Source organism: Molossus molossus, unplaced genomic scaffold (assembly GCF_014108415.1).
Source record: "Molossus molossus isolate mMolMol1 unplaced genomic scaffold, mMolMol1.p scaffold_m16_p_3, whole genome shotgun sequence".
Classification (NCBI taxonomy): domain Eukaryota; kingdom Metazoa; phylum Chordata; class Mammalia; order Chiroptera; family Molossidae; genus Molossus; species Molossus molossus.
In genome coordinates, this window is record NW_023425366.1 from 81209224 (window position 1) to 81226039 (window position 16816).

Consider the following 16816-nt stretch of genomic DNA (forward strand, 5'->3'; position numbering starts at 1 on the left):
GATGACCTTTAATCAGATTACTGTTGTCTGTAGAAAGTCTTAAATAATCATTGAATACTTACTATTCAAAGCAGTATTTTTGGTTCTGAGGCAAATAACAAAAAAGTCCTTGCCTTTGAAGAAAATTTTTTTTATTATTTACAGATGAGATAGAAGCTTATTATAATTTATTAGTTATATAAGATTCACATAAATGTTTAGGTTTACAAAAGCTGTGTTACAAGGCAAAAAATTGGTAAATTGTTAAGGGTTCTGTCCTGATATTGAATGTTTTTAGAATTTTGAAAAAGGGTAGAAAGATTTTAGGCAAATTTATATTTTTAGGGGAATTTAGGATTTTTAAAATAGACAGAAATGGGGAATATGTTCCATGTAAAGAAAATGGATTGAACAAAGTTGGAGAGTTGGAACAGAATAAGGTATATTTTGGAAATTAATTTGTATTGAGCAGAGCATTCTTATGAGGATATAACAGAATATATAAATAGAAAGTATATAAAGGTGTCTAATGGATTCTTAAATTTTGAGCCAAAGTAGTTTGTTTTTTATTCTGTAGGTCATTTTTTTAAACCATAAATCATGTGTTCAAATAGAATTGTACCCCACAAGTTTACTGTATCACACTAGAGTTTGAGTAGGGATAGGTGACCTAAAATAACCTTCATACTCAGTTCCTTATAATTTTCCTTGAGCCCTATGAAATAAGGAACCCCTGTAGGGCTCTGCAAAAATGAGTGAATACTGTTTGTTATAGATAACTGTTAACCATAGGGAGTTTTTAAGTAGGGCTAAACAGTATTGCTTAGATCATTTGAAGACAGTATTCAAGAGTTATTTGGTGGGATAGTTTGAACTGTAGGGTGGACTGTTACATTACTTGAGTTATGGAGTTACAAGGTTCTGAAACATAGTAGAAAGAATGCAGAACCATTTCAATGAAAGAAATTAAGCTATTTTACTGATTATATGGGGAATTAAATGAGGAATCAAAGCAAAATAGAAGTACTATTAAGCACTGTCTTAGTTAAAAGCTTGATGATAGGTCCTTTGGAGAAATTATTGAAAACTTTGCTTTTAAGAAGATATAATCTAGTTATAGAAACATAAAAATATGTCCTGGCTGGTTTGGCTCAGTGCTTAGAGCATCAACCCTTAGACTGAAGGATAATTGATTGGATTCCTGGTCAAGGGCACTTACCTGGGTTGTAGGCTCAATCCCAGGCCCTGGTCGGGGTCATGCGGAAGGCAGCCAATTAATGTGTCTCACATTGATGTTTCTTTCTCCCCCTTCTTCACTTCCACTCTATCTAAAAAAATCAATGGAAAATTATCCTCTGGTGAAGATTTAAAAATAAAGAAGCATCAAAACAGGCAAATCCTCTTGTGTGGTTTTGGTCTACTTTGCGTAGACTAAGGGTTCTACCAAAGTAATTTTATAAACTTTGGGGTTCTGGATAAGATTTTGTGTGTGTATGCACAAGTTTAAAAATTTTGGGTTTTTTTTGTTCATCCTCACTAGAGGATCTTTTTTTATTAAATTTTAGAGAGTAGAAGAGAGAGAGAGAGAGAAAAAATCGATATGAGAGAGACATTGGTTGCCTCCCGTATGACCCCAACCTGGGCTGTAGTTTGAACCTGCAACCAAGGCATGTCCCTTTGTCCGAATTCGAACCCGCTACCCTTTGGTCTGCAGGCCGACGCTCTAACTGCTGAGCCATACCAGCCAGGTCATGAGTTTAAAATTTTCCTTGCTCTTTAAAACATTGAAAATCTTTGTTTTAGTTCTGTTTCTTTAAATTCACTTATGTGGAGAGGAAAACCTTTATTGCTAACACGGTAGATTTGATTAAATCATTGAACAAGGTAGATTCAGTCCCTGTCTTCAAGAAGATGAGATGAAAAAGGAAAGGGAATAATTACAGTGCATTATGATAAGTTATAGGTAGTAAAGGGCTCAGTAGGAACAGAGGATAGAAATACCCAACCCATACTTGGGAGCTAGCTAGAAGTTTTCTTTGGAGGAAGTGGCTTGTGTGAGAAAGACCTATGTGAAAAGGTGAAAAAAGTTAATGTGATTAGGTTGTAGAGTAAATGAGATGATGCCAAAGAGTAAGTCGGGGCTAAAGCATGAAAGGGTCTTTATTCATAAGAGTAATTGAACGTGGGATGTGTTTTTAAAAATTAAACTTTACTTTTTTTTTTTTAATGCTCACTCGAGAATATTTTTACATTTTATCTTCAGACAGAGTGGGCGGGGGAAGAGAAAGAAAGAAAGAAAGAAACATGGATGTGCATTGATTGGCTGCCACCCACAGGACCCTAACTGGAACTGGGTATGAACCAGAACTGAGCTACGTGCCCTTGGCTGGAATCGAACCCGGGACTCTTTGGTCTGCATGCTTGATGCTCTAATCACTGAGCCAATCCAGCCAGGGCTAAACTTTACTTTTTATTTTGGAAAAAAACTTCAACTTATAGAGAAGTTGAAAGAATATTACACTGAACTACCATCATACCCCTATATATTGACCCATTGTTAATATTTTGCTACATTTATTTTTTTTTTTCTTTGGGTGTTTTGAAAGACAACTCTGGAATGTTGAGAATGATTTGGAGGAAGGCAAAATGCAGTTTCACTAATTTATAAATTATACATGGAAACCTGTGATGACAAGAGGTTAAATTTGAGTGATATTTAGCAGGTAAAATTAGTGTTGGACATCTGAGGGGAGTTGGAAGAGAGAAGGAGGGTACTCAGGTTTCTGGTTTGAGCAGTTGAGTGGAGGGGTGTGCTATTCTGTTTGTAGAAAAATGAAGGAAGGGAAATTTTGTGGGGGAATGATGGGCTCAGTTATGGACATGTTGGTTTGTGATACCTGTAGGGTATTGAAGTAGAGACTGCATAGAATAAAAGTTATTGGCATGAATTCTGGAGGCAGATTCCTTGAGTTAGCATTACTAGCCATGCAGCCTTGGGCAAATTGTGCTTTTTTGTGCACCCTGTTTTTTGTACATAAATTGTTCTTGGTTTCAGGATTTTTCTTCAGTAAGCACTGAGCAATGTGGGTATAGATTGGGTATCCTGGATTTGTTTCTGGCTTGAGGTTTTGCTAGGGAACTTATTTTAGAGAATAGTGGAGCAAAGGAATTTTGGATATTGCTAAGAGATTGATTAAAGTGATGGACCATGTTTAGGAAGAAAATAAAAGTAGGAGGGAGGGTGCTAGTACAGAGAAAGGAAAACAGTCAAAGGTTGATGTAGAATAACCATCTAGTGTGAGAAATTAGAAGAATGCAGTAAAACATTATGGTCAAGATATTTATTTTTTTAATCATACTGCCAGAATAGTTCTAGTGATGGCAAGGTCCAAAATGTTGCTGTGGGAATTGGACCTGGAAGTAGAATGGATGTGAAGGACAAGGAATATAAGAAACTGAGGCTAGAATTTGAGACAGGTTGTCCATCAGAAAATTGATATCATGTAAGATAATGGTAAGATGATTGTTTATACCAGATATTTCATGTTTTTATAAAACAGTATTAGAGGGGGAAAAAGAAAATGTTAAAAAAATCACTGAATTATTAAAAAGAGAGAGAAAGTGTATGTAATAAAAGTGGACGTGCTTAAAATTCTTACATTATTAATCTAATCGTGTAACCTTTTTTTCCTCTTTGAATTACTGTGTAAGTTCCAGTACTCCAGATTTAAGACTCCAAATAATTTTGTTTGGGGGTTAAGAAAATCAGATAGTCAAGTAAGAATTTCAGTAAAAATTGGAAATGATAATTAACAATTATTCAGTGTATGTTATGTGGTTTTCAAATTAAATACATTATCATTAAGCCCTGGCCTATTTGGCTCAGTGATTAGAGCGTCGGCCTGTGGTACAGAGACACCCGGGTTTGGTTCCTGCTAAGGGCACGTACCTCGGTTGCAGTTTGTCCCTGGCCTGATTGGGTTGTGCGGGTGGCAGCCACTCATTGTGTCCGTTTCACATCGATGTTTCTCTCTCTCTTTTCTTCTCTCTCCCTCCTACTCTATTTGAAGAAAAAATGTCCTTGGGTGAGGATAAAAAAAAAAAAAAGGCATTTAAAATTTTTTCACTCCCATGTTTGAATTGAATTGCTTTTATTTACTATTAAGTATGAAGGAGAATTGAAGAGATGCCAGTGGGAAAATCTATATTTTTGATTGGGTTCTGTTACTTGTTAATTGTGTGGACTTGAGTCAAGTACTTAACAGGCTTTTTTTTTAAAATTATTATTTATTTTTATTTTTTAATCCTTACCTGAGGATATTTTTCCGTTGTTGTTGGTTTTTTTTTAGATCGGGAAGGAGAGCGAGAGAGAAACATCGATGTGAGAGAGACACATCAATTGGTTGCTCCCCGAATGACCCCGACTGGGGTGTGGGATTGAACCTACAACACAAGTATGAGCCATTGACTGGGAATTGAACCATTGACTCTTTGGTCCATAGACCGACACTCTAATTGCTGAACCAAACTGGCCAGGCTTAACAGGTTCTTTTCAATGTTAATTTCAAGTGTATCTTGAACTGTAGTTGGTTGGTTTAGTCAGCTCACTTATTTTGTGTGGTTCTGGGGTAGAAAAAATGGATAAATGAAGAGTGTGAATAGTTTCCAGAGTTAACGTCAGTTAATGTAACAGTTTCTCTTGCCAAACCTTTCTTTTTTGTTACTCTTTTTAAAAAAGTTGTTTAATGCATAGAAAAATTTGATTTTTGTGGAGGCACTGATGCAACTTGAAATTAATAGGAATGATATAGGGAGAAGGAAGAGAAAGAAAGAAAATTGTATAAGTACCCAGTCTCTGAACTATGGGCATTATCTCTGTTCCTGGGGTATTTCTCTATGGTTAAATTTTTAATGGAAAAAATATCCATTTATTTAAATTTATACTATCTGTGATGACTTGAAAACATAAAGGATTTTACTAAATATATAAAGCCAGGCTTTTATTGGAATGTAACTTTCAGAATCTTAGCAAGCCCATGTAGAACCCATAGGGCTTCATGAAATGGTTAATGTGTCCATACTTTATCCTTTCTTTTCCCCTCACCAAATGAAGGCATGAAATAATTATATTGAGATTAACCTACTGCCTTTCTTTTTTTTTATTTTTTTATCCTCATCCAAGGACATTTTTCCATTTTTTGTTCAGATAGAGTGGGAGGGAGAGAGAGAGAGAGAGAGAAAGAAACATCGACGTGAAAGGGACACATCGAGTGGCTGCCACCCGCACGACCAACCAGGGCCGGGGACAAACTGGAACCGTGCCCTTAGCGGGAATCAAACCCGGGTCTCTCCGGACCGCAGGCCGATGCTCTAACTGCTGAGCCAAACCGGCCAGGGCCCTACTGCCTTTCTTTTGATTACAAGGTTGTCATAGATAGTTGACTTTGGGCTTTGTGAGGGCTTCTTTAGTTGTTATTACAGCTGTAAAACCAAAACAAAATTTTAAATACAGAACTGTACAACTCATAAAATTTATTTCAATAAAATTAATTCATTGTGATGTTTTTGTTTAAACCAAACAACCAGTCACAATATGAATGTAATTCTGGCTTTGAGGGTGTTTTGACATGCCTCTAAGTACCAGTGTTTCCACCATTTGACTTGGTTTGTTATGAAACCTTTCTATATTATGTTGGAATATCATTTGACCTATGCGCATTAGATTTCTTCTGTTTTCAGTCCCTAAAGCAGTTAAAGTAATGCTAGTACCGATAAGATCTCTGAAATCAAGTAATGGTACTTGATATATGTGATCATTAAAAGTGATGGAAAATAATGCTCATGTTGCATGTTTCTAGATAAACATACGAATGAAAACTATAAAAGTTTTCATAGGGGACTTTGTGGACCTTTAAAGTCCTTGGTTTGAGAAACAGTGTCATAAATTATAATTTCCCTCTCACTTTTCATAATAACAGTGATGAGGCAGGCATTTGACAGTATGGAATAGTGGAAGCCTGAGCATATGCAGGGTGGGGCAAAAGTAGGTTTACAGTTGTTCGCATGGAAAATAATACAATGACTATTAATAATACAAAAATAAGCTCTGTGTCATGTATACAGAACTGCAACCCTACTTTGGCCCCAACCTGTACTTTACAGGTTTAGGTTTTACTATTAACTTTTTAAAAAAAATTATTTTACTGGGCCCAGTTTTGGGGAGGAAGCATGCATAGTTTCTTTAGAAACAGGCTATATTTCTCTTACTACCCAGATATACCTTCCTCTATAATCCTTAGTAAGTCTTCATCTTAAAACTATTTTTAATTGTAAAAGCAATACATGCACATGGTAAAGTGCATATGTTGTAGAGTGGTAGACTTCATCCCTAGTTCTACATCCCACAGTTAACCACTTTAACCTGTTCTGACAGTTTCTACTCTTACTAATATGTGTACTCTACTTGTTTCTTGCTATTTGTTTCAGTATCTCTTGACTCTTGACATGATGAATTTGAGGTGTTCACATGGTCCTGAATTTGTTAACTTAGGAATCCAGGACTATGAGTAAACAAAGCTTACTTAGTTAGCATCTAGACTAAATGCAGAAGTTAGCAATGATGTGTTCAAGAGAAAACATATGTGAAAAACCAAAAGCGAGAGGGTTAAACTTAAGTGAGTCGAAAATTTGAGTAATTTCATAGAAAATACACAGTAGATTTAAATAGATCTCTCCCTATATTATGAGTGCTCTCAAGTTGTATTAAGGGAGAAAGTAACTTCCTTAACACGATGTATACTCTTCAGTCATTGTCCATTTTTGCTGCCTCAAGGTGAAGATGTGGAAAAAGTTTTGGATGAATGGAAGGAGTACAAAATGGGAGTACCAACATACGGTGCAATTATTCTTGATGAGACACTTGAAAATGTGAGTGTAATAAAGCGAAAGATTTTCAGTGAAATGACCATCCTGTTAATAAAATGTGTTACAAATTGAGGTTTTAAAATATACTAGGTTTTCTTTTCTTTTTTTAAAAAAATATTTTGTTCAGGTAGAGTGGGAGGGAGAGAGAGAGAGAAACATCGATGTGAAAGGGACACATCGAGTGGTTGCCACCCACGACCCAACCAGGGCTGGAGACAAACTGCAACCGAGGTACATGCCCTTAGCGGAAACTGAACCTGGGTCTCTCCGGACCGCAGGCTGACGCTCCAACCGCTGAGCCAAACCGGCCAGGGCAATATACTAGGTTTTTAGTGGTAAAGCATTCTGTGTCAATATTTTATACTTGTTACAGTATGGCTTATTGCAAAGAAGTGCCCCTTCATTGTTGAAGAAAGACTTTAAAATGGATAGAATGCCTTTCTTCACACTAGTAGTACATTCAGACTCATGGAAGATAATTAAACCAAGTACTGTATTAAATTACTGGTAATAACAGTTACCTAAAGTAAGGAGAAAAGCACTTTTGACTTTTAGAAAGGAGCATGGGAAAGCAAGACAAGTTTTATTTTTATCTCTGCTTGTTTTATAGGTACTACTGGTTCAGGGGTACCTAGCAAAATCGGGCTGGGGATTTCCAAAAGGAAAAGTAAATAAAGAAGAAGCTCCTCATGATTGTGCTGCTAGAGAGGTGAGTTATAACTATTTCTTCTTTTGTTCACATCTCTATTTATTTATTCATTCATTTATTTATTCTTCCCTCATTTGTTTCTATTTCTTTCATTGTCTGTTGTACTATCTCTGTGACTCGTGTGTGTTGTGTGTGTGTGTGATACATCTTCTCCACCTTACTTTTTAGAATTGGATTTGCAATTAGTAAAACATTTTGGTTATTATAACCCTTGTTTTATGTTAATAGTGTTGGCTTCCAGACAAGGCACAATTTGAGTTTTTCTAAGAAATTGACAAATGTTGTTCAAAATCTACTCTAGCTTCCCACTACCTATAGGATGAAGTTGAATTCTTTAAGTATTGAAACTCCTTCTCTTACCCCAACACAAAACTTAGCCTTCCTAAGTTTATCTTTATTTGTAGTCAAAAGGATTTATTGTTTGTCCCTTGAATTTGACTGGTTTGTCTCAGCCTTTAAACTGTTGCTTATATTATTTCCTATTGGAAAATTCTCTCTTTTTCCTGACTTTTCAAATCTTACCTAGGTACCTTTGTAGACCCAGCTCAGTTTATCTTTTTTTTTTGAAGAACTTTTACCAGCTAGCTCTGTACACAGGACCTGAGTTTCTTATTTGTAAGATGAGGATTAGAGTGGATAATTTCTCAAGTTTATTCTTTTTAAAATTTTCTTTATTGATTTTAGAGAGAGAGGAGAGGAGAGATAGAATCATTGATGTGAGAGAGAAACATTGATCAGTTGCCTCCTGCTCACCCCCTAACGGGGATTGAGCCTGCAACTGGGCATGTGCCCTGACCAGGAATGGATCCGGGACCTCTCAATCCATGGGATAATGCTCAGTCCACTGAGCCATATCAGCTGGGCAAAACTGCTACATTTCAAATACAGTAAGGGACAGCTTTTTTTAAAAAAAATTTTTTTATCCTCACCTGAGGACATTTTTTCCATTTTTTTGTTCAGATAGAGTGGGAGGGGGAGAGAGAGAGAGAAACATCGACGTGAAAGGGACACATCAAGTGGTTGCCACCTGCACGACCCAGCCAGGGCTGGGGACAAACTGCAACCGAGGTATTCGCCCATAGCGGGAACCGACCCTGGGTTTCTCTGGACCGCAGGCCTACTCTCCAACTGCTGAGCCAGACCGGCCAGGGCGGGGACAGCTTATTTAAGCAAGTATTTGCAACAGCTTATAGACAAAGCCATTATATACAAATAAGCAAAGGTTTATGCACACCCCTTAAAATGGAAAGCTTTTTATGGAGCAGGTGAGGAATTGACACATTCTTTAAGAGCTTTCCTTCTTGTTTCTGTAGATGTGTGTGTTAGGTGCTGTTGAGTCGGCTTGATGACTATGGATGAGTAATGTCCACACTGTCCTGTCCTCTGCAGCCCTACCCTGCTCCTGAAACCTGAGTCAATCCATCTCATATTTAGTCTTCTTATCCTGCTGCCTTCTATTTTCCCAGCATTATTGGCTTTTCTAAAGAACCCTGCCTTCTCATGATGGCAGGAGATGAAATGGAGCACTTGTAAAGTCTTTTTCCCTTTTATGTCCTCATACTTGGTGGTTCTTTTTCTAAAGAAGAACAAAATAGGAATTGTGGCATCCTACTTAGAGGAATTGATCTGCTGTCCTCTACATGGAGTTAGACTACTAGTCCTATGGCAGAGACAGGTGTCAAGGTTCAGATAAGACACTACCTTAACTGAAATAAGTTTAAGCTAAATAGAGTGATATCTCATGTCTCTGTAATTGGATCTTGGGAGAACTTGGAGGAAATTCAATATCTACACTTGCAAAACTGAAGTGCCAAGGCCCCAAGGGGTTTATCTGCATATACCACTGGGACCCTCCCTGTGATGGGTGTTATGCACTATATTGTAAAGAGTCAGGATGATGCAGAAATAGGATATTTGGGGTAAGAGAGAGGCAATTAACTTGCAAACTGAGGCACCCAGTTTTCACTTTGCTTTATCTTATTCTCTGCTCTGTGAAACTAATATAAAAGGTCATCCTGTTTATGTGGTGCTAATTTCAGTAATGACTAGATTATCATAATTTGTAAGAAAGTAAATACAATTTATTCTTAGGGCATGGGTAGTGGGAGAATGGAGTGTGGATGATAGGATCTAAAGAGAGTCTTGTTGGGAGGGATACAACTATTATGGGAGGTTATCTCCATTTTATAGGCGAAGAACTGAAACAGCAGTTTATTAACATGCCCAAGGTCACACAGTTAGTAAGAAGTAGAACAGGGATGTAAAACCTGGTAGTTGGGCTCTGTATGTAGTCAGTGTTCTTGGCTACTATAATTTAGGCAGTGAAGGAATATTTACAAAGGGGAACTATTTTTAAATATAAACACACAAATGAAAACAGAAGGAATTTGTGATTTTTTAAAAGTATCTATTTTCTAATAAAATTTACTTTTATGATTTGGATCAATATGAATTTTTTTTGTTTTAGAGCTTTTGTCTTGCTCTGAGGAAATCACAGGTATTCTGAGGAATCCCTTAAATTCAAGGAAAAAATTTTCCCTTTGATAATAAGAATTGATCTTAAATTCTAACCTTTCTTATCTACATAACATCTTCATTTAGCTGATAAAGGACCTTGTCAGAAAAGGCTTGACTTGAATTTATATAAATTTTTGGATTAGAGTTGTTGTTTTTTTAAATTTTTATAAGAGTTTATTTGAGCCAAAACTGATGACAGTTGCTGGGAAGCAAGACCTCAAATGCTCTCTGGATAAGAAATTTTAAAGGCAAATCTTTTGAGTTTTATTCCTGATTTTTAAATGACTACCTTTGTCATAAAGAGAGAAAAGTTTTGGTATTCAGGTAGAGTATTGCTGTTATTAGTCTACTCAGGCTGCTATAACAAAATACTACAGACTGGTTGACTTAAGAACAGAAATTTATTTCTCACTGTTCTGAGTCTGGAAAGTCCAAGATCAAGATGCTTGCTGATTGGATTCCTGGTGAGATCTCCTATCTTGGCTTGCAGATAGCAGGCTTCTCACTGTGTGTTTATGTGGCCTTTCCTGGGTGCCTTTTGTGAGTGCAGAGAGAGAGAGGACTAGTTTCTCTTCCTTATCTTACTAGAGTATTCGCCCTATTAATACCACCCTTATGACATATTTTAATGTTTATCACTACCTCATAGCCCCTTTCTCCAAATAAGTCCTATTGGGGCTTAGGACTTCAGCATATGAATTTTGGAGGAGCACAATTCAGTCCATAGCAATTGCTGTTTTGAGAAGTGAAAGTATTCAACTAGTTTTAGAGTTGCAGTGTGTCGTTCTGCTACTTGGTGGTGCTGTAGTGTAATAGAAGCAGCACTGTTTGAGAGGAGGAGCCACCAGTGTTAAGTCTTAGTTGAAAACTAGATTGTTATTCCATTCTTTATTGGATTTATGTTAATATCACATTGTTCCTTTTAATTTTCACCTTACTAGCATAAGGAAAGCTTTTGTCTTAATTTTCAGCTGCCATTTGTTAGATTTAGGGTGATAAGCACTTTTTCCTCTTGCTTTTAAGTTATGCTGTTCTACCATGGATGATTTACCCTTACATTAAGTTGCTAATATTTTAATTTGGTTATTATGGCATTTTATTTGGTTTATTATAATTATATTAATGTTATTATTTTACATCCAGAGGTGTTTTGTTACACTGTAGCCGAGCTTGACACATTCCATATGGGCTGTGTATGTGGGCTGAGCTTAAAGAAGCAGGGGCAAGCAGGCTTCTCAGGGAGAGGCTTTTTTATTTATTTATTTATTTTAAATCCTCACCGGAGGGCATTTTTCCATTTTTTTGTTCAGATAGAGTGGGAGGGGGAGGGAGAGGAAGAGAGAGAGAAACATCAACATGAAAAGGACACATTGAGTGGCTGCCTTCTGCATGACCCATCCAGGGCTGGGGACAAACTGCAACCAAGGTACGTGCCCTTAGCGGGAACTGAACCTGGGTCCCTCTGGACCACAGGCCGACGCTCTAACCACTGAGCCAAACTGGCCAGGGCGAGAAGGCTTTTTTTTTTTTTTTAATTGATTTGAGAGACAGAGAAACCGATTTTATTGTTCCACATATGCATTCATTGGTTGATTCTTGTGTGTGCCCTGATTGGGGATTGATCCCACAACCTTGGCTTTTCTGGATGATGTTCTAACCAACTGAGCTACCCAACCTGGGTCAGGGAAAAGGTTTGAATGATTGTCACTAGAAAGCTAAGGTCCATCTTACTTAGTTTCCAGTCTTCTCTTTGACCTTTTTGGTTCACTTTTATTAATTGGGTTATTTCTGATCACTTTTATTCAGTGAAGTAGATGAGGACAAAAATGAAAAACGTTTTCTGGATATTATTAGAATATGTTAGGGTAACCTCACTGTATTTTTATTGTCAGTTGTGGTGAAACATCAGCTGTTTTTGAGGACAGGCAAGTAATACTTGGCAGTTCACTTGTGATTTCAAGATTTCATATGTTGCTTATTATTTGCAAAACAGTATGTTGTATTGTAATGAACCTGACTGTGTTTGTATGACTTTATCTTTGTAGAATTTGTACAGAGGAACTATTGGTTGGCTTATTCTACTTCTTCCTGTAGACTTAAAGGACATAGGTAGAGGATTTCATTATTTGTCTCTGCTGGTGCTCTTTGGGTAGCACATTTTTAAATCTTAGGGATTTTTATCTGATATTATTTGAGAAGTTAATGCTATTCCATGTGCCAGGAAAATTAACTATGTATTACAAATACAGGAATGGATTTGGTACACAGAAGGTGTGATACTAAGATTTTTGTCACGTCGTGATCAGTGTGGCTCGGTTGGTTGGAGCGGTGTCCTGTATACCATACCAAAAGGTGGTGTGTTCAGTTCCTGGTCAGGGCACATTCCCTGGTTGTGAGTTTGATGCTGAGTTGGGGGTACTTGTGGGAGGCATCTGATTGAATTTTCTCTCTCTCATTAATATTCCTTCCTATCTCTCTCTCCCCATCTCCCTCTTCACCCTCCCTTCTCTAAAATTTTTTTAAAAAAGGGTTTTTTTTTGGTCATTGGTGTCTGTACATGTGAGTTATTAAAATTTGTTCCATGTAAATACTGGCTAGATAGGGAATTGAACCCACAACCTTTTAGTGTATGGGACAACGCTCCAACCAACTGAGCCACCCAGCCACGGCAGTGAATACCTGTTTTTTCCCACACTTCTTGGAGGGAACAAAGGTTTAGCATACTTAGGAGTATACAGAAATTGTGATAGGAATGAGTTAGGTCTTGTGGAAGAACTTAAATGGAAGTCACAGACTACACATGCTTGAGAGAAGAATTGATGACAAGATAAAGAGGAAAGAGACAAAAAGAATGGTTAGAAAGCTCTTCCACACTGTACTGTGTAGGAGATTCAGACCAGTGTCTGCGTGTTAATATCTGTTGCACTTTTTGATTAGGAGATGCTAAAAATAGAGGGAAGGGGAGGAACTCCAGCATAAAAGATCCATAGTAGTTTTTAACCACTGAGAATCCAAAGTCCTTTTGATTTTGCGCGTGAGGTGGGTAAGGACATTGTTGGAGTAATATAATTGCTACTTGAAGGAGAACTTTAAGGCTAGGAGAGGCCAGTGGTTTTTTTATTTTAAATATGTTTTTATTGATTTTTTTTAGAGAGAGTTAGAAACATTGATATGAGAGAGATACATCGACCGCTGCCTCCTGTACGCTCCCCACTGGGGTTTGAGCCCACAGCCCGGGCATGTATCCTGACCAGGAATCGAACTGGGACCTCTCAGTCTGTGGGATGACACTCAATCCACTGAGCCACACCTGCTGGGCTGGTTTTTTATTTTAAACAGAAGCCCCGTATTTAATCAGATTAGGCATGACTTCTTTGGTTGAAGAAAGGTGAGGATTAGATGTGACATTAATTCCTGAGATTTATGTTCTCCCAGATCATCCTCCCTCAGCCTTTGAGGCATTACTGAGGAAAGGCAATCTTAGGACCATTAATTCAGTTCACTAGTTTTCAGTTCTTTTGAATTTATAACCTGCCCAATGTGGTTGTAGCTGTCCTTTTAGAATCTGTCCATTTAATTGTTAGTATTATTCACAATTCAATTTTCATTTTTGAAAAATGGTTTTGTTTGTATAAGATTTATTTTTTTATTTTTTGGTATGTGCCCCTAGCGGGAACCGAACTCAGGACTCTGGTTCGCAGGCCGATGCTCCAACCACTGAGCCAAACCGGCCAGGGATGTGTAAGCTATTTTTTAATATGTAGTTTGGTATACATATAGATTGATGGATCCTATGAATAAAATCCATATGTGGTTCAGTGATGTACTTTCCACAGGTTGAGAACCACTGATGTACTCTAACATTTTAAGGTTTCTGGATTGAGTTACAATGTGTATGTGGGGGACTTATTACTCCAGTAAGCAATTTTTGAATACCAGCTTGGTGTTCAATAATTCAACTCAATTCTAACACCGTGCGCCCAGAGATAGTATCATATTCCACACATTAAGGGCTCAGTCCTGCAAGACTGCCCTCCACTTCAGACGCCATTCACAAGTCAGGGTTGTCACCTGTGATTCTGACCAACTGGCTGTAGATTGAAGGTTCCAACAACTCCCTCCTTGCATTTGATTAATTTGCTAGAGTAGCTCACAGAACTCTGAGAAACATTTCACTTACAAATCCACCAGTTAATTAGAAAAGGATATATAATTCAGGAACAGTAAGGTGGAAGAGATGCATAGGGCCTAGGGATGGGGAAGGGACACCGAGCTTCTATGCTTTCTCCTTGAGCAGCACCCTCCCCAAGTGTCCACATGTTCAGCAACCTGGAGGCTCTTGAACTCAGTTCTCCTGGGCTTTTGTGGCCTTAGGCATAGTCTGTTAAATCATTGGCCATAGTAAATGAGCTCAGTCTTTCTGGAGGGTTCCAAACTCACTTGGTTGGTTCTGGCAACCAGCCTCCATCTTTCCCTCTTGGCCTTTTTTTTTTTTTTTTTTTAATGACCTCATTGGCATAACAAAAGACACATTCCATGCTCTTATCACTTAGGAAATGCCAAGTGTTTATGAAATATGTACCAGAAAGGGAGAGGAAGACCAAATAAAGACACATTTCTTCCTTTTTTTTATGTGACTTTATTTATTTTTCTTTGTTGTTGAAAGTGTTACAGATGTCCCTCTTCCCACCCCACTGACCGTTTCCTCCCCCGACATATTTCCTATTGTAAATCACAATATCACACATCTTCCTTCATTGAATAGATGAAGAAACATAGGATCAGATATGTAAAGAGGTTTTTCATAGTTGAACAGTTCAGTAGAGGCAGAGCCAGAACTAGACTCTGGAATATTCTAACTTATGCTTATGTTTTCATGCCTTTAATTACCTGGATATTTCTGAATTTTCACCTTTGAAATAAGCAAATTTTAATGAACTGGAGGTCTATCAGCAAAAATAGAAAATCATCATCCACATTTGTTATTTCCAGGTCTTTGAAGAAACTGGTTTTGATATCAAAGATTATATTTGTAAGGATGATTACATTGAACTTCGAATCAATGACCAGCTTGCTCGTTTGTACATCATTCCAGGAATTCCAAAAGACACAAAATTTAACCCAAAAACGAGAAGAGAAATTCGGGTATGTAATTGAAAGTACGCCCAGGTTGCTGGACAGTATCCTAATTGAATGAAATAGAAAATTGTTTTTAGAAACTTCTTGATAATAATTAACTAAATTAATTATTTTCTTCCTGTGTTTCAGAACATTGAGTGGTTCTCCATAGAGAAATTGCCTTGTCATAGAAATGATATGACCCCAAAATCCAAACTTGGTCTGGCTCCTAACAAATTTTTTATGGCTATTCCTTTTATCAGGTATGTTCATATTTTTTTGAAATAAAAAACTAACCATAATCCCGATACTCAGTTTCTTCATATAGCCAAATTTTAAAAGTGAATTCTTAATGTTTCCCTAGACCATTAAGGGACTGGCTTTCTCGAAGATTTGGAGATTCATCGGACAGTGACAATGGATTTTCCTCAGCTAGTAGCACACCAGCTAAACCCACCGTGGAAAAATTGAGGTAAAGAAATATTTTCATAGTGTTCTGACTTTCTGATAGTTTTTTTTTTTTTATCCTCACCCGAGGACATTTTTCCATTTTTTGTTCAGATAGAGTGGGAGGGAGAGAGAGGAAGGGAGAGAGAGAGAAACATCGACGTGAAAGGGACACATCGAGTGGCTGCCACCCGCACGACCAACCAGGGCCGGGGACAATCTGCAACCGAAGTACGTGCCCTTAGCGGGAACCGAACCCGGGTCTCTCCAGACCGCAGGCCGACGCTCTAACCGCTGAGCCAAACCGGCCAGGGCTCTGATAGTTTTTAATACAGTAGAATTTTGCTTCTAAAGTTTGCAGAGGTATTGGATTTCTTTTTTTTTTTTTATCCTTACCTGAGAACTTTTTTCCCCCCACTTATCTACAGATAGAGCGGAGGGAGGGTAGGGAGGAAGAGAGAGAGAAACATCAATGCGAGAGAGACATATCAACTGGTTGCCACCCACATGACCCCAGTTGGGGCTGGGGACAAACTGCAACCAGGGTACATGCCCTTAGCAGGAACCGAACCCGGGTCTCTCTGGTCCGCAGGCTGACGTTCTAACTACTGAGCAAAACTGGCCAGGGCATGGATTCCTTTATAGGTACTATTTTGTTACTGGTTATTTAAAAAGATTTTTTTTTTTATGATATGAAAAAGGTTTTTTGGAATTGGGAAGGAACTTCAGGGCACATTTTGAAAAAGTATACAAAAGAGGGTACCAATTAGATGGATAGATAGAAGAGTAGGAAAAGAGAAATCTGTGTGTATTTATACTGTTACTTTTATTCTACTTTAGAGATATTCAAGTTTCTGAAGACAGTTGAATAGAGGATATATTGAGGTCTTTTAATTGTGTAGGGGAGATGAAGGATGCTGATGTGTAATTTGTTCAGAAAGAACTGTGAAGTTTTGGGTGGGCCTCTTTTCTTTCCCTAGTATTATAAAGAGTGACTGTTACATGGATATAAACCACAAAGAACATTTTCTTGGTTGGAACTTAATAGTGTCTAAATCATAATTACAGAGTAGGCTGAAGAAGTAATTTTGTTCAATAAGCACATATATATTTGTAATCAGC

The 16816-nt window shown here is 37.6% G+C and overlaps 1 protein-coding gene across 10 annotated transcripts in view; it reads left to right on the plus strand.

The window, feature by feature from the left end:
- Window positions 1-16816, plus strand: part of DCP2 (decapping mRNA 2) — a 60385-nt gene that overhangs the window by 17066 nt on the left and 26503 nt on the right. For all 10 annotated transcript variants that reach the window (XR_004961702.1, XR_004961701.1, XM_036280133.1 and 7 more), the window contains exons 3-7: window positions 6779-6906; window positions 7514-7612; window positions 15122-15274; window positions 15398-15510; window positions 15612-15719. Coding sequence is in view for 8 of the 10 variants with exons in the window: in XM_036280133.1 (XP_036136026.1) it covers window positions 6779-6906; window positions 7514-7612; window positions 15122-15274; window positions 15398-15510; window positions 15612-15719 (601 nt within the window). In the remaining 2 variants the exon portion in view is untranslated. The remainder of the gene's footprint in view (window positions 1-6778; window positions 6907-7513; window positions 7613-15121; window positions 15275-15397; window positions 15511-15611; window positions 15720-16816) is intronic.